At 47.5% G+C, this 18,427-nt stretch overlaps 1 protein-coding gene across 1 annotated transcript; it reads right to left on the reverse strand.

Moving 5' to 3' along the window:
• Positions 1–1,104: 1,104 nt before the first annotated feature.
• Positions 1,105–12,669, reverse strand: pmpca (peptidase, mitochondrial processing subunit alpha). The gene is made up of 13 exons (XM_056288387.1): positions 12,623–12,669; positions 12,055–12,257; positions 11,873–11,952; positions 10,392–10,474; positions 9,451–9,545; positions 9,029–9,129; positions 7,515–7,778; positions 5,648–5,740; positions 5,376–5,494; positions 5,022–5,112; positions 4,493–4,555; positions 3,489–3,633; positions 1,105–2,457 (listed from the first exon to the last, which is right to left on the reverse strand). Exons 1-13 carry the CDS (start codon positions 12,667–12,669, stop codon positions 2,288–2,290), a joined length of 1,554 nt encoding a protein of 517 aa, XP_056144362.1. The 3' UTR covers positions 1,105–2,287.
• Positions 12,670–18,427: the final 5,758 nt, after the last annotated feature.

Consider the following 18,427-nt stretch of genomic DNA (forward strand, 5'->3'; position numbering starts at 1 on the left):
AATCTGATAAGACTTGACAACTTGTTGAACACATTCCCTATTTACCTGTTACTGGAAGCGAACAAATACCCGCCTCCATTGTGCGACACGATCGATTGAACATCCTACGGTACATCTAACAAGGCTAAGTAATAATTTGCAGCCAAACAGACTTCATTTCAACGCGTTGCTCATCTCCTGACCAAACGGGGGGTCACGTAACTTCACGTGAGTTGTCTGTACTGTAACTTGGATTGTTAGCTTGAGAAAAATCATGTTCAGTCCTATTTCATTGCATGAAGAGCAATGGCTCAGGTGTACCGGTGAATCATGTACTGTCAGTTACTCTGACACCCCTGCAAAGTGCCTGTGGGTCTTGTTTGTAACTTCCTCAGGACCTCTCACCTGTGTGGTTTTAATTCCCTTTTAACACCCTCTGTTACATTAAAGCCCATAATAATAATAAAAAAAGGAGGAAACACTGGACTTTTAATGGACTTGACTGGACATGTGCAGTATCAGCAGTATTGTGGACCTTGTACAGGACCATTGTGGTGAAGAGGGAGCTGAGCCGGAAGGCAAAGTTCTCAATTTACCAGTCAATCTTCGTTCCAGCCCTCACCTATGGTCATGAGCTTTGGGTAGTGACCGAAAGGGTGAGATCGCAGATACAAGTGAATGAGTTTCCTCCGTAGGGTGTCTGGGCTCAGCCTTAGAGATGGGGTGAGGAGCTCGGACATCCAGAGGGAGCTCGGAGTAGAGCCACTGCTCCTTTGCGTCGAAAGGAGCCAGTTGAGGTGGTTCAGGCATCTGATTAGAATGCCTCCTGGACGCCTTCCTTTGGAGGTTTTCAGGGCATGTCCAACTGGGAGGAGACCCCGGGGTAGACCCAGAACTCGCTGGAGGGACTTACATGTCCAATCTGGCCTGGGAACGCCTCGGGATCCCCCAGGAGGAGCTGGAGGGCGTTGCTGGGGAGAGGGACGTGTGGAATGCCCTACTTAGCTTGCTGCCACCGCGACCCGACCCCGGAGAAGTGGCTGATGATGAGACGAGATGAGATGGACTTGTGTGGCGTTTAAAACTGTTCTCAACACACAAGTAACCTTTGCAAAGTAAGACATTTAAAACATTTTTTTTATTAATGGCTATAATCGTTTGTACACCAGCGGGGTTGTGTGGGGTAACAGACATGGGGACTCACATTCAACATAATCAGGGAAATCAGTGACGTGTGCGTATAACTGCAGACTTATAAATGGTTTTTTGCGATGTCTGTCGTCCAACAAACTAACGCCTCAGTGTATTTACTTGAACACAGAGACAAAGGTGCCCTTAATGCAAAGGAAACTCCATCGCCGGTACTAAAACACGTGCACGCACTGGCGGTCAGCGCCTCCAAACAGGACTCATCACCTCCAGTCTTTAATAAATGAGGACAAATAGAGCACGGTTGCATTTTTGGCCACATATTTCAGACATTCTCACGGTTCTCTAAATGACTTCACGTTCTGTCTAGTAGGTCTATAATGTCCCGCGGGAGACATTTTTACATGTTGCGTGTGTAACGGCATCATTGACAGTTTTGAGCTGTCTTCTCTGGACAAAGACAAGGCTTCGGGTTAAGGTCGGTGAGATCTTCACAGATCAGAGGATGAGCCAGTCGTGGGAAATGGCACTATAAATATATAAAACGTCAGCGTAAGATGACTGCTGGGACATCAGTCCCATCCTCCCTTCCCCTGTTATGTACAAATAAAGCCTGCTTAGGAGGAGGAAGGGGAGACAAACTGCCAGTTACCTTTTCTGGCCAATTTAGCGGGTGACTGAAATCCTAAGACCCATTCTGGTTTCATTCACACACCTAAACATAACCACTCAAAGCTCTGTAACATTAAGAATACCACAAATTGTTTTTTTGTCTTTTCCTCTTATGGGAGGAGGGGTGATCTGTCCCTTTAAAACCAAACTTGTGCAAAGCCAACCCCCAGCGAAGCAGGGCTTCCTTATGGCAAGGAGTACAGACACTAACTACGTGGACCGGGGCTATCAAAAGAAGGTTAAGTTTTCTATAAAATCACCACCACCAACAGATCAGTTGCGATCCAGGACATAGTCCCCTCCTGGAGCGTTGGATGGGTCTGTGCCGGGAGGGAGAACTCGTATTTGGGGGGGGGGGGGGGGGTCTGCATCTGTCCCAGTCCAGCTTATATACAGTGACGCTCTGCCAGTGGCTGACTGGCTAAACTGGTGGTGAAGGAGGAGGATGACTTCATAAGGGGTGATGGGTTTTGCGGGACAGGGGTCTCTATCGGAAGAGGCGGTACATGCGGGGCAGACGTCCGTCTTTGCTGGACAAGGCTGCCTGGATGTGCTCATAGGAGGGCATCTCTGTCAAGTCACCTAGGGCCGCCACGGCGGGCTTGCTGCGCAGCATCTTGGTGGTCACCCTGTTGATGTCACTCGCCGTCACGTTGCCTTAGGAGGAAGATAAGGGCATAAACATCAGTGGTCTCACTACATAGCCCCCCTTTTCATCCTATTTAAAGGGTCAATAGTAGAGATGTGCTACACGCTGACTTTTTCCCCTATCAAACTGTTACTTTGCACTCTGTACAGAAAGATACGCCAAACTCTCCAATTCCCTTTTTGGCATGCCCATTAATATTTGGTAGGCGAATCCTCATAGAAATCTCAGAGGAGGCGCTAGTGCAGCGACCAGGACACATACCCATATCCGGCTTCCCACCCGCAGACACGGCCAATTGTGTCTGTAGGGACGCCCGACCAAGCCGGAGGTAACACGGGGATTTGAACCAGTGATCCCCGTGTTGGTAGGCAACGGAAAAGACCACTACGCTACCCAGACACCAACTTGACTGTAATTTCAGGTGAAACAAATAAATTTGACTTTACTCTCAGAGTGAATGGAGAACATTACTAAATACACTAGCAACTGTCTCTCTCTCTCTCTCTCTCTCTCTCTCTCTCTCGGTAGACCAAGAGAGAGAGGGAGAGAGAGAGGGAGATCCTTCTACCCTAAACTGGAAGTATGTTAACTTTAGAGGAGGCAAGTCTTTCTTGTATTGATCATTTTGGCTGCACATTGGCAAGAAAACTGGCAATACAAATCGCTCGTGTCCATTCGGGCTTCCTGTACGGCTATACTTTGGCAGTGTAATGGCTGCAGGGTAGCTAGCCAGTGCTGCACTGGTAGTGAAAAGGTTTCTCTTCAGCCATTCTCCTAACTCCCAGTTCTCCTCTGGAATTGTGTGAACTTTACATCTGGTAAAAGGAAATGGGGCTAAACAGGAGTGAGCATCAGAGGAGCTTATTTATGATCTGATATTATACAAATACAGGCCACAGTAAGACCAACTGGGTCTCTATCACCACACCAGTAGGGTCAAATACAGGCTCAACTGAGATGAAAATCATACATAGAATTCCTTTAAAGAATCACAACTGATTACAATTTCTTTGTTTTCAAGTTTTCAAAAGTTACGCACTTATGAGTGTGCACAGCTCATGCGGCAGCTTCCTCTTCCCTGTGGAGAGAACCTGGCGACCCACATCCTCGAAGATGACCGGCCGAGACTCCAAGTTCATCATCAGCATGGACTTGAGCTGCGTCTTGGCCCTCTCCAACTCCATCTGGATGTGTAAAGGGAGATGAATTAATCGATTAATAAAATTTAGGTCATCAGCCTCCTGAACCAGATCAGCATTGCGAGTGGCTCACACTGATGCTTCACACAGATAAGAATCTGGCCTCTGTTTCATTGAAAAATTATTTCAAACAGATCGTTGGGCCCGTTCACTCAGACAGGCCTGGGATGTGACTGGTAGAATTGAAAACAGCAATGGCGAGCGTGATGACTGGTAAAGTTGTGTTTATTTTTTGTCATTGCAGCAGGTGGGGAGACACCCTGGACAGGTCGTCAGTCCATCACAGGTCCGACACACACAATCACACCTATTTAGTATAGCCGATTCACCTGACCTACATGTCTTTGGACTGTGGGAGGAAACCGGGGCACCCGGAGGAAACCCACGCAGACATGGGGAGAACATGCAAACTCCACACAGAGGATGACCCCCAAGGTTGAACTACCCCGGGGCTTGAACCCAGGACCTTCTAGCTGTGAGGTGACTGCGCTAACCACTGCGCCACCGTACGTTAACGTAACCACTTTAGGCAAAATATCAAAGTGTTATCTTTTTTACTGAAGAAACCCAAACTCTTCGTAACTATCCAGTCATTGGACCACATCATCTGCAAAATGCAGTCCAGTGATTGGACAGGACAGGATATGTCAGAATATGGGAAAATAGCAGCAGTTAGTTTTGTTGAAGCAGCGAAAACATGGAATGAGTCACGTGATGCAGTCACATGACACAGTCACATGACACACTTATAATTTAGACGCCATCTCTCTCAACTATGTAGACCAATGTGGTCTGCTCACGAAACAGTCCACATACACGAGACACTTTCAAATGCCAGGATTACCTCTCCTGCTGTTCCTGCCATCTGAATGAACTCCCTGGTGATGATTTCCACCATTTCCCGCACCTGGTAAAAAGGGGAAGGTACAGTATGTACGTTAGAAAACCTTTGGACATACTTCGGAAGATGCAGCAGAAATCAAATGTCATTGTGACAAGCCTTAAAGCTCTATACTAATTTTTACAAAATGTATTTCACTGTCAACGTTTTACACTACAGTAATGTTTATCTTTTTTTCTGTGTAGTCCACACCCTTTGTTTTAATATTGGGTTCTACTGCTTTTATCATTTTTAAATGATACTTGATAATGCTACTACTAATATTGATACCACTACTAATTTTTATAATAATAGAATATACATTTGTAATATTGTTGTCCTGGACCTGTTTGTTATACTTCCTTTTTGACCCCCATCTAATTACTTGTGAAACAATTATGACTCTGTTTGAGGTCACAATAAACATTAAGTTCTTCTCTGATTTATTATTAATGGTGGTAGTGCGGTACTGCTCAGCAGAGGTTCTTCTTACCTGTCTGGGGTCCGCACTGGCATGAATACACAGCAGACCACTGTCCTCATAACTGTGATGGTACGAAGTGGCGTTATACATCCAATGATGCCTGACGGAGGAAAGGGAATCAGTATAATCATAACAACCGTAATCAGTCATCGGTTAGCAAAGTTACATAATACATACAAAGAGTTTGACTTGGTAGGTTGCCGGCATGAAGTGCGTTAGACAGAACATGACGTTATAAACATTGAATATTTCTGAGTATCGCTGCAAGGGAAACGAGACATTTTAGGGAATCAGAAGTCTCCTTAATACAACATACAGCACTGCAAACTCATACACTAGTCTCAGGGATGAGGAGACGCTCACCTGTTTAGCACATTCAGGTACAAACGGGTGAACATGCCTTTCCCAGGTCCCCCCGCTGAGAAGGACCCGCCCCCACCCATCATCATGTTTAGCACGGCGAATGGGATGAAGTCGTCCTCCTGCAACCGGCACACAAATATCCTAAATGAAATCTAAACCCCGTCATCATGTTCCTGTACATCCGGTTAGATCAGGTGAAGCTGAAAAGACCCAAACAGAAGCAGATTAATCGAGTTTTACCAAGGTAGCCGTTCAATATGAGTAGCACCCACCAAGAAGGAGCAGCTCTCCAGGCCAATCATGATGTGCGTGAGCTCCGGGATGGGGGTGGGGCCAAGGCTGACATCCGACATGTCCTTCTCCATCTGACGGGAGGAAACCAGATGCTTGTCAGTGCTGTTAAAATCTAGATTAACCGCTCCCTCAGGTGGCTAATGCAATGCTACGCCATGGAATGCTTCGCCCATTAACTCCAACTGTATGAGAAGGAACACCGCCCACAACCTGCTATGATGGAAAGGAGTTGTAATTGTGGTTTCAATGCAACAAAAGCCCCTCCTTTTTTTTGGGGGGATTTTTCCCTTTTCCTCCCCAATTGTACTTGGCCAATTACCTTATTTTCTGAGCCGTCCCTGTTGCTGCTCCAGCCCCTCTGCCGATCCAGGGAGGGCTGCAGACTACCACACGCCTCCCCCGATACATGTGGAGTCACCAGCCGCTTCTTTTCACCTGACAGTGAGGAGTTTCACCAGGGGGATGTAGCATGTGGGAGGAGCACGCTATTCCCCCAGCCCCCCCCCCCCCCGAAGAGGCGCCCCAACCGACCAGAGGAGGCGCTAGTGCAGCAACCACGACACATACCCACATCTGGCTTCCCAACCGCAGACACGGCCAATTGCATCTGTAGGGACGCCCGACCAAGCCGGAGGCAACACGGGGATTCAAACCGGCGACCCCTGTGTTGGTAGGCAACGGAATAGACCGCTACGCTAACCGGACGCCCCCACAAAAGCCCCTCCTTTAAACCAGGGGTTGTCAATCAGGTCCTCGGGTGCCACCAGTGCTGCTGGTATTCTATTCTGCAAGGCAATTTATTACAGTCACCTGCTGTGTCAGTTATTCCAGCTTCCCCAAACAGGGAAGTTTTAGACCTGGAACAACAAGTCATCTATTTAAGGCATCTGTACAAAGCAGCATCGAGAACCATAACCTGTGACACACACTCACATTCAAACAAGTCGGTTACACTTTATTTTAGGGGGTCAGAAATTACGTAATAAGGTGGCAATTATCACGTAATTTCTTAGAAATAAGGTTGAAATTACCTTGTAATTTGGGTTAGGTCAGGGTTAGGGTTAGCTGTAAAATTACCTGTAAAAACTACCACCTTATTACTAGGAAATTACAAGGTGATTTCAACCTTATTTCTAAGTAATTACATGATAATTACCACTTATTACTAGGACCCCCTAAAATAAAGTGTTACCAACAAGTCTTATACAGCCCCCCCCCACCCCATTGTGGATAAGACGACACTGAGACACCTACTGTGTAATACCCTCCCAAATTTGACAAGTCTTTTTTTTTCTTGTTTTTTTTTTTTTTTTTCAATTCCAACGCACCCCCAACCATCTGATTTGGCAAAGAGTTGAAGTTGTCTGACATCACAAGTTACCAAACTTTTTTGGAGACCATTTCCTTTAAACACAGTATTTTTCTTACCGGTTTCCCCATGTTGCAGCCAACTAGAGAAAAATAACTTTTATAACAGGCCTGCTGTCTTTTTAGTGCTGATGACAGCCAAAGAAATGTGAATACATCAGCTGTTGACAGCTTGAATCATAATTTTGTTTTGTCAAACAACACATACAACATGAGCGAGGACTAACCACTCCGATACGATCAAACATGTATTGTTGCCCGCAGCGGTAAGTTCACATCAGTCATTTTTAAAGTTTATGTTGCGCCTAAAAAGACCATACATATATCAAAGTTTTGTAGCAATTTTGCTTTTCGCTGTCTTCAAACTGAAACCCATTAGCGGATCGATCAACTAAAATGTAAAACACACTCTGAGGAGGTGGCAGGGACTAACTAAGCAGAGAAAGGTGTTTAACAAACACAGGGCTCATCCTTCACCTTTATGATTCCCCCGGTGTACTGCGCCACGGACAGGTCTACGTTGGCAGGCGTACTGGCTCCCCACACTGGCCTCACGCCCAGCAGGTACTTCCTGGCACACTCGACCAGCTGCTCGTGCTCGATGCCGACACCCGCCAGCACCATGCGCTCGGGGCAGTAGTAGCTGCGCAGGTAGCTGTGGAGCACGCTCTTGTCGATCTTGTCCACGTGTTCGACTGGGCAGAAGCGAGGCAGGCCAACTGTATTGCCTCGGTATGCTGCCTTTAACAAGAAAAAACAAATAATACCAATAATAAAAAAATTGAACCGAAGAGGGGACGTTCAGGACAAACTCCTCGACCATTACAGACTACAGGTAGACACCAGTATTGCCGGTGTCTATTATTGTGCCCTTCTCAAACTACCTGCCCCCGACATGAAATCCATGATTATGACACATCTGTTTTTAACCTGATTCAAGCATCACGCCCTCTCGGTGGTTGAAGATGCAATTACACTAAATGCACCAGTGTTGTAGTACTCAAGTCCAGGACTCGGACTCGAGTCCAGATATTCAGGACTCGTGACTCAACTTGGACTTGAGCACTGATGACTCGGACTCGAGCATTGACTGCATTCAGACTCAGAAGTTGGAGATGAGGACTCAGACTTGGTAATTTGATAAAGATGTTTTTTTTGTTTTTCTGTTTTTTCTTAGTTTTTTTGTAATAGACCCTAATAATTTGGCACAAGATGTTGATCACTATATTAATACCGTAACATTATTCAATTTGGTGCAAGGGCAGGCCTGTGTATTCCACTTACATGTGGATTCATGTGCATACCCTCATGTTCAGTAACAGTTAGTGCTAATATGCCTACAGAGACGCCCTGACTCAGACTCAACCTTGATGACTCGGACTCAGGTAATGGAGACTTGACTCGGACTCTTCTTTGGGGACTCGGACTCAAACACTGGGGACTCGAGACTCGACCTCGAGGTTCAGTGACTGGACTACAACACTGAAATGCACTTGACATGGCATGCATTCTTAGCTATACGAGTAGAAGATACCTGTTGGCGATGCATAAATCTATCTACTAAGTGCTGACTCTTCTGTAAGTTCCTCTGGATTAAGTCTACACATTGAGGAAGCTGACTTAGTGAGACACTCACCATTAGAAGCACACAAATAAGAGAAAATTAATACATTCTAAAGAAGAAAACAAATATTTTTAGATACTCAGTTCCCAGAAAGTAGCTAGATACATGAAATTATCTAAGTAGGCAAGTAAGTAGAAGAATCTGGGGATGATAAGACTTGTTTCTACAAAGAGTACAGAAAAGTAAGAAATAAGAGTTTCACGAATAGGGAAAAAAAGACTGCATCCAATTTAAAGGTGCTTGTCTGTGAAAGCAGCAGTTGTAGTGTTATGTCATATTAACACTTCACAGTACATCACCAGTCCTTTTGTTTGATTCTCTTCCCTGAAAAAAGTGTCTGAGTGACTGAAGCAGCTATGTAACTTACAGCATGGATCATCTCTGTGAGTAAGGGCTCAGGGTCAGGCCTCATGTTGAGGTCCTCCAGCTCAAAACGCACCGCCATTTTAGTCATCTCGATCTCCTCATCTGTAAGCGCACACATGAAGAGCCAAACTCAAACAGGTGGTCAGGTGATCAGCAGAGTCAGACTTATGATGGTGCCCACGCTGTTGGACTGTTTTGTCCTTCAAAAAGTGAGTGACATGGAGAATCCCAACCCCAAATCACTCCTTCCCTTACCCCAGCCCAGGTCTGCTGCCAGCCCTGCCATAACACTGTCCATCAGCACACATAAATTAATGAGCTCGACCCTTCCCTTCTTCATGGTGCACAATCATGCTCAACACATACACACATATGTACACACTCCAATACAATGATTGACTGATTGAAAGAAGATGGACTGACCTAATAGGCGAGGCTGCAGGACGGTATCGGAGAGAAGACTAACCACTGTGTCCAGGCCCTTCACCTCAGCAGACACAGCATACATGGTGGTATCTCTATCAAGGACACACACAGTCACAACACACGCATGCACACACAACAGCTGAATAAGACACTCCCACCTTGCAAGCGTTTTCAAACCTGAGTCTATTTGCTTTGGTCTGAATCAGGGAACAGACAGGTAGGCTGTTGCCTCAACATGCTAGTTTTGTTACATCTCATTCGGCGAGGTCAAGCTAGTCATAATTTAGAGACAACTGCCACTTAGCAGCTATAATTTACTTCATTTGTTGAAATATGACACAGCCAGCGACATTCTTCTGAGGTAAACAAACATGGAGGCTAAGCATCAGCTACATATAGCTATTTCTGGTATATGACTATGTGTTGCTTCACTCAAGTCAGGTTTTTATACAGCTTTAAACCAGTTACTTTAGGGCTTTAAAGAGGGGACACACTGTTTTCAGACAACCATACAGGAGAGGCCACACTGTAATGAGTGCCTACTGCTTCAAATAAACTCCCAAATAAACTTTCCAATTGCATTTTGGGACTCTACAGGCTCTAACACATAATCGCTTCCTGCTCCTAACAACGTATTCAAGGTTATTTTAGAAACCAAGACTGCTCTCTTAAGTTTTATTTATCATCAACAAAGTTTGCGTGGACAAGAAATAAAACATGGTTTCAGCCTAATTGTTTTGGGCTGCACCAGAGTACGATTGCTGTGTTTTCATATTTCCTGACTAACCAAAAAAAGGGTAATACTGCTGCAGGGATTGAAATAACTTTTCTAAATGCCCCAAAAACAGTCAAAAAGCCCACTTTACATTTGGAACACAGAAACAGACAAGTGCTTTGATAATGATGAAGAGGGTAAAGCACAAAGGAGGGCAGCATACCTTGATGTCTGACAGTCACAGATCCCACCGTGTTTCTCCAGTGCAAGGAGAATTTCATCTTTACTCCCATACTGAGCTGTGGACTGAGGATGCAGATGAATGCCATTAACATCAGACGTATAACACAGTTTGGTGGTGACATTGAAGGAAGTCCTTACTTTCCATTTAACATCACAGACTACACACACAATGAAAATCGCTACAGTTCAGAGTTCTACAGTACTGGTAATATTGAAATTACTATTGCCACTGTGCTATTTGTTTGTCGCTTGTCATAACTCTCTCCCACTGGTATCAATAAGCAAAAGGTGTTCGAGCTCAGAACCCAGGCTGGAGAATTCTACATGTCCTTTTCAAGTCTTTGCCAACCCTCAGGTAGCGCAGCAGACTAATTCAATAGCAACTCAAAGCAGAGGTTCACGTTTCGAACCCTGGTGTTGCCTTCAGCCTCAGAATTCATTACAGGGAGGGAATATAATTGGTCACAGGGCTGCAGCAATCATCACTTTTTCATTAATGAGATGGATTCTGAATACGACGTATCAGCCAATATAGAGCACAGATCCATCAATTTTGCTGAACGGTGCAGATTTAGACCATTAGTTTGAGTTAGTGGGCAAAATAACAGAGATTTTTTCCTCCCAACATTAAAAAAAACAAACAAAACAAAAACAGGTTTCTATGTGCAAAAAATATAGAGTAAATCAAGCCAATTTGCTTTTAATAACGATGTTACACATGACTTCTGTTACTGGATTCTAGTCCTGGGTAAAAATCTCTGATACCAATATACACCAATATCAAATTAATAGTCTAAAAGGAAGCCAATGGTCAATACTGGGTTAAATTAAATGCAGCCAGATACATTTTGTAGCTCAACACACACAGCGCTGCCGAACCTTCATTTACATTTAATATAATTCATGATAACAAAAAAGGATAGTGTTGTGCATTCCTCTCCACTATATGCAACATCTTTCCAGTTCATTCAGTTTTCTGTCTTTTCTATTGCTTATTTCATGTGTCGTTTCTGAGGATTTTAATTATTGTAAGATTCAAATGTATTTCATACCTTGTTTTAAGACTAGTGTAAATCTTTTAGTATTTTCTGAACTGCATACTTAGTAAAAAGGTAAAAAAAAGAATCTATATCAATATTGGAGGCAACAGCGTCATTCAAAATTTACTATCACAAGAAGTCAAATGCCTTTAATTATGGAATAATCAATCACGTTATTCAACATTCCCAAGGAATCCTTACAGACTGCCTAACTTGTGCTCAGAGTGCGAGCTTCATTATCTAGGACTATGTAGCATCTCTACTATGTGACGGTTCACAGTTACTGTAAGCAGTTGCCTTTACAATTATTCTTCATGTCCACATGAAAAGGTAACTACATTTGTGAGAGTTGGGCGGGGGTTAAATCTGGCTAAACATCTGTCACACTTCAAAAACACACACAAAATATATATATACTTACAGAAAAGGCAAGTTTCTCTAAGAAGTGTGCTATTCCACTTGGATACTTGGTTTCATGCCTGGATCCTGAGTTTACTAAAACTACAGAGGAAAGGAAATAATTTAAATGTGATTCGCTGCGTCGAAACAGTGAAGACGGCTGAAATGAACACACACTTGTAGCGTGACGCACTTATGACTTACTTCCAACCGTGCAGAACTGCCCAAATTTGTTTTGGGATGCAACTTTAAGACCATTTTCCAAAGTTGTTATCTTGGTTTCGTATTTCTCTTGGCCATCCACCGATGCAAACACCGGTTTGGGGATCCCAGGCAAAGGCGACGACAGTGAAATATTTGGGTATCCGCCACCGCTGCTGTATTTCCTATAAGCTGCGATTCCAAACCTTGGAGAATACAACATGAAACCCCTTTTACACAACCATTCCCTCGCAGTAACGTTAGTAGAACAACAGTACACAGCAAGGCGGATGAAAGAAAGTCACCAGCTGTACCAGTTTTACTTTTTGGGAACTTGGGCTCGCTTGCCTGGCTGATGCCAGCCCCTCTGCTGGTTTGACAGTGAGCTTGACCATCACTCTAATCATGCTAACGTTAGCAAGCTAACGCGGTGAGGTTAGGAAATAGCAGGGTAACGCCACGTCTGTGACGAAGACACATGCTACGGACAAACGGTGTGCGTAGCGGTGTCTTCGGCTTCTACATTCTGCGATGACACGGATTTAATTGTCCTAAATCAAACGTTTATTACCTTTGAACACGGCTCCAGGTTCTACATCTCGACATGTGCGTCGCCATCTTGGTTTCTCGGTGACCAACTGTTAACCCGGATGAAAATGTCAATAAGCACTTCCGTTCAATGCAAAAGCGAGAAGCGCGCGCGCCTGTGTATAGATGTATATATACATATGTATATAGGAAAATATATCAGACATAGGAATCAATGATAACAAGGATGATAATGGATTAAATCATTCATTCATTAATCATTATAAAAATTGCTAAATGAAGGTGTGAATGTTGGCAGTACAGTTAAAAGGTGTGACATGTATTGAGGCAGTAATAACAACCGTGAGACATGTACAGTGGCTTGCAAAAGTATTCATACCCCTTGAACGTTCCCACATTTTGTCACGTTACGACCACAAACATAAATATATTTTATTGGAATTTTATGTGAAAGACCAACACAAAGTGGCTCACAACTGTGAAGTACAAAGAAAATTACACATGATTTAAAAAAAAATTACAAATAAAAAAATGAAAAGCGCGGTGTGCAAAAGTATTCAGCCCCCTTTTCTCTGAGTGCAACCAATTGCCTTCAGAAGTTGCCTGATGATTGCTGAATGATCGAATGTTGACCTAATGACTAAATAGAGTCAACCTCTGTGTAATCTAATCTCAGTACAAATACAGCTGTTCTGTGACGGCCTCAGAGGTTTGTTAAGAGAATATTGGGGGGCAAACAGCGTCATGAAGTCCAAGGAACACACCAGACAGGTCAGGGATAAAGTTGTGGAGAAGTTTAAAGCAGAGTTAGGCTATAAAAAGATTTCCCAAGCTTTGAACATCTCACGGAGCACTGTTCAATCCATCATCCGGAAATGGAAAGAGTATGGTATTGTATTTAGAAATCACGTCAGGACACAGCGCTGTCGCTCGACACAACCTCTCCGTGGCATTCTTTATTTAGACTGACACAGCATCAAAGGCAGACCCGATCAAACAACCCAGAGCCCGCAGGCATCACCAATCGATCCCAGCACAATAGAACAGCACCAAATCAAATGCAGCACTGTCGATGTGTGCATACATAACATTTCCCCCCCCCCCCCGGCAGGATTTCAAACATGAAAGGTTGACACAAAGTCCTCTAGGTGGCCAGGGCGTAAACGTGTGCGAACAGGTCGCGGGGCGGCCTGAGGCTGGTCAGGCCGAGGTGGGGAGGGAGATGGCAGGGGAAGCTGAGGCCCAGAAATGTCTGGGGCCCGTGTAGGAGCTGCATGAAGCCCCGGGGCGTCTCGCCATGCTGAGGGAATGGCTATGGTTGTGTCACCAGCTGTGTGTGGCGGAGCTGACACCTTCCGTAGACGACTGGCGTGCCACCGAGTGCCATCGCTGAGGAGGTAAGTGGCTGGGCCCAGCTGACGGGTGACTTGGAGAGGAGAGGACCAGTATGAAGCCATTTTATTGTCCCTGTGGGGCCTGCGGACCCTGACCCAGTCTGACACATTGATGTCTGGCACCCTGGTTCGTTTTGACTGGTCAAACCGTTGCTTCATCCGCGTCTGCTGACGAGTGACTGAGGCTCTGACCCCAGAGGGAGGTGCCTGAGGTGTGGAGGGGCGGAGCCTGTCAAGGGGCATGCACAGTTCCCGGCCTAGCATGAGAGAGGCTGGGGAGACGCCTGTGGTCGAGTGCTGTGTGGCCCGATAGTGCAGCAGAGTGTGACGGATGGCCTGCGTGAAAGAGCACCCTTGGGCCATGTGTGCTCTGAGGCCGTTCTTCAGTGACTGGTGAAAACGTTCAACGCCGCCATTGGCCTGGGGGTGGTAGTACGCAGTGCGTATATGACGGATGCCCTTGCTGTCGAGATAAGCAGTGAACTCAGCAGAGACCAGCTGAGGGCCGTTGTCAGTGGTGATGGCCTTTGGGAGGCCCCAGCGAGAGAAAAGAGAGTCCAGGAAGTCGATGATGATCTGTGAGGTCACAGTGCCGGAAGTGGTGAGTTCAGGCCATTTTGAGTGTAGATCGTAGGCGACCACCATGAAGCGTTGGTGGTGGGGAACTCCATGGATCTCACCACAAATGTCCAACTGCAGGTGTTCCCAGGGCTGAGAGGGCCAGGCGAGAGGTTGCAGGGGTGGGGGAGCCTGGTGGCCAGTCTTGCCACTCACAAGGCAGGCAGAACAGTCCTTCACCAGAGCCTCAATATCTCTGTCTATCCCCGGCCACCACACCAGGTCTCGGCAGCGCTGTTTCAGTTTCACAATGCCCAGGTGGCCTTCATGCGCCGTATTCAAAACACGTGCACGGAGAGCAGCTGGGACCACTGTGCAAAACCCACGTGCCACGCAGGTGTCGTTCCAGCAGGAGAGCTCCTGTCTGACTCGGGCGAACGCAGCCAGCTCCTCTGGGACCTTGTGAGGCCAGCCGTTCTGGATGTAGGTGCGGAGCTGGGAGAGGACAGGGTCCTGTTCGGAGGCTGCCCTCAGCTCCTGCAGAGAGACAGTGGCCTGGAGGGGTGTGTGTAGCATTTGGACAATGTCCTTTTCCACACAGTCAGTGTCCGTCTGTGGAGCTGGGGTGGAGACAGAGCGAGAGAGCAGGTCGGCGACAACATTGTCTCTGCCTGGGGTGAACTGCAGGCTGAAGTTGTACTGGCGGAGGCGGTCAGACCAGCGGTGCAGCCTCAGGGGTTTGTGGCCTGTCCCAGATGTGGACAGCAGCGCTGTCAGGGCCTGGTGATCTGTCCTGAGGGTGAAGGAGCGGCCATAGAGGTAGAGGTGCCACCTTTCACAAGCCCAGATACAGGCTAACGCCTCACGCTCACCCACGGAGTACCGCTGCTCGGTCAGGTTGAGGGCACGGGAGGCGAAGGCAATGGGCTTCTCCACACCGTTCTGGGTTTGAGACAGCACGGCCCCTATCGCTGTGGCTGATGCGTCACAGGTCACAAAGGTGGAGCTGGAGATGTCGAAGTGAGCCAACACTGGTGGTGAAGTCAGTTGAGTCTTGAGATCACGCACAGCGTCACTGCATGCCTTTGACCACACCCATGGCTCGTCCTTACGCAGCAGCTGGCGCAGGGGGGCTGTGGTCGCAGAGTACTGGGGAAGAAACCTCAGGTAGTAACTTGTCATACCCAGGAAGGAGGCGACCTGGGCGGCCGAGCTGGGCTCAGGGATGGCCTGAATGGCGTCCACGTTGGATTGTAGTGGAGTTACACCGCTCGCTGACACCCGGAACCCAACGAAGTCGATGGCTGGTACAGAGAGGACACATTTCTCAGCATTGAGAGTTAGCTTTTGCTTGGACAGGGCTGCGAAGACCATGTTAAGGCGCTTGTCGTGGATTTCACTGGTGGGCCCGTGTACCACTATATCGTCCAGATAAATGGCCACGCCCAGTATGCCAGCCAGCACGGAGACCATGATTTTCTGGAAGCAGCTAGGGGCGGAGCTGAGACCGAAAGGCATCCTGGTGTAGCGAAACACTCCTGCATGTGTCACAAAGGCTGTGAGGTTTCGGCTGCTGGGGTGGAGGGGCACCTGTAAGTACCCCTGTCTGAGGTCGAGCTTGGAGAACACCTCAGAGCCATAGAACTGAGCAGTGAGTTCTTCTGAGGTGGGCAGTGGATACTTATCAGGGACCACTGCCTTATTTACTGCACGTAGATCGACGCAGACACGCAGGCCCCCCGACTTCTTCTTAGCCACCACGAGGTTTGAGACCCAAGGTGACGCGTCCACCGGTTCAATGATGCCAGCTTCCAGCAGTTGTTGCAGCTCGGCGGAGACCCCATCACGGAGAGCCAACGGGATGCGGCGCAGTGGTTGGATGACAGATTTCACAGCAGGGTTGAGGAGAGGTTGATGGGTGAAGGCGGAGAGGCAGCCCAGCCCCATAAACAGCGATGGCCACTTCTGCTGCCAAGGTGTGGCGACAGTCAGGATTGCTGCCCCCCTTGTGTCTAAGAGGGAAAACCCCAGAGCGGAGAACAGGTCCAGGCCCATCAGGTTGGCCCCACGGCGTGCCACATGAAAAACTGCATTGGGCACCAGCTTGGTTCCATAGCGGACAGTCACTTGGAGAGAGCCAACCAGATCGATTTTGGAGTCACCATACCCACAGAGGACAGCTGAGGGTGCGGACAGTGGCAGTGAACCGAAAAATTGACTGTAGGTATCAACATTCAGGAGAGACACACTTGCACCGGTGTCCAACAGCAGGGGGATGCACACATCATTAATGTTGACTGTGCATGATTTGAATGACACTGGCCCAGAGCTCACCTTGTGAATGACGGCGGTTGAAGACTGGGGGGTGTGGCCCTCTGACCCAGCCGGGGAAGATCGACAGACGTTGGCAAAGTGATTGTGCTTACCGCAGCTACGGCATGTCTGGCCACGGGCAGGGCAGTTCTGAGCCCTTGAAACATGAGACCGAGACCCACAGTTACCACAGGACTGTTGAGGGCGGGGCCGAGAACGCCGTCGTTGCAGTTGCAAGACGTCCCCAGTGGAGTCGGCGCCCGCCTCGCTCTGGCTGGGTTGCGTCCCGAGGGGCAGCCGTGAGTAGAGGGAGGAGTCGTTGGCAGCTTGACTGGAGGTGGCCACTTGCTGTGTATTTAGCATAGCAGCACACTCAGCTGCTCCCTCAACCTGTAGTGCGATGGTAATTGCTCTGGACAGCAGCAGATCATCTTTTTCCAGCAGGAGAGTCTCACGCACCTTTGCGTTGTTGGTGTGTTCGATTAGCTGGTCGCGAACCATCTCGTCCTGAAGCGCGCCAAACTTGCATGAGCTAGCTAGCCCTCGCAAATTAGCTACGTACTGCCGCACAGACTCACCAGGCAGTTGGTGTCGCTGACGGAATATAAATCGCCGAAGGAGGGCACTCTGTGGAGCAGCGAAATGGGTGCTCATAAGTCCCACAGCTTCGGCAAAGCTTGTGACGTTCCCCAGAGTCCCGAGCACACGATGACCCTCTGCTCCCAAGCAGTGAAGCAACAGAGCCGTCTTCCTAGCCTGGCTCACGTCGTCGAGCCCTGAGGCGATGATGTAATTTTCAAAACTATGTAGCCAGCGAGTCCATGGTACCGGAGGCTCGCCAGGTAACGCCAGGAAGGGGGCAGGTGGTGGGAGAGAGATATCAGCCATCCTCGTCGCCAATATTGTATTTAGAAATCACGTCAGGACACAGCGCTGTCGCTCGACACAACCTCTCCGTGGCATTCTTTATTTAGACTGACACAGCATCAAAGGCAGACCCGATCAAACAACCCAGAGCCCGCAGGCATCACCAATCGATCCCAGCACAATAGAACAGCACCAAATCAAATGCAGCACTGTCGATGTGTGCATACATAACATATGGCACAACTGCAAACCTACCAAGACACGGCCGTCCACCTAAATTTACAGGCCGAACAAGGAGAGCACTGATCAGAGATGCAGCCAAGAGGCCCATGGTGACTCTGGACGAACTGCAGAGATCCACAGCTCAGGTGGGGAATCTGTCCACAGGACAACTATTGGTCGTGCACTGCACAAATCTGGCCTTTATGGAAGAGTGGCAAGAAGAAAGCCATTGTTAAAAGAAAACCATAAGAAGTCCCGTTTGCAGTTTGCCAGAAGCCATGTGGGGGACACAGCAAACATGTGGAAGAAGGTGCTCTGGTCAGATGAGACCAAAATTGAACTTTTTGGCCTAAATGCAAAACGCTATGTGTGGCGGAAAACTAACATTGCACATCACTCTGAACACACGATCCCCACTGTCAAACATGGTGGTGGCAGCATCATGCTCTGGGGGTGCTTCTCTTCAGCAGGGA

Source organism: Lampris incognitus, chromosome 1, assembly GCF_029633865.1.
Source record: "Lampris incognitus isolate fLamInc1 chromosome 1, fLamInc1.hap2, whole genome shotgun sequence".
NCBI classification, from domain to species: domain Eukaryota; kingdom Metazoa; phylum Chordata; class Actinopteri; order Lampriformes; family Lampridae; genus Lampris; species Lampris incognitus.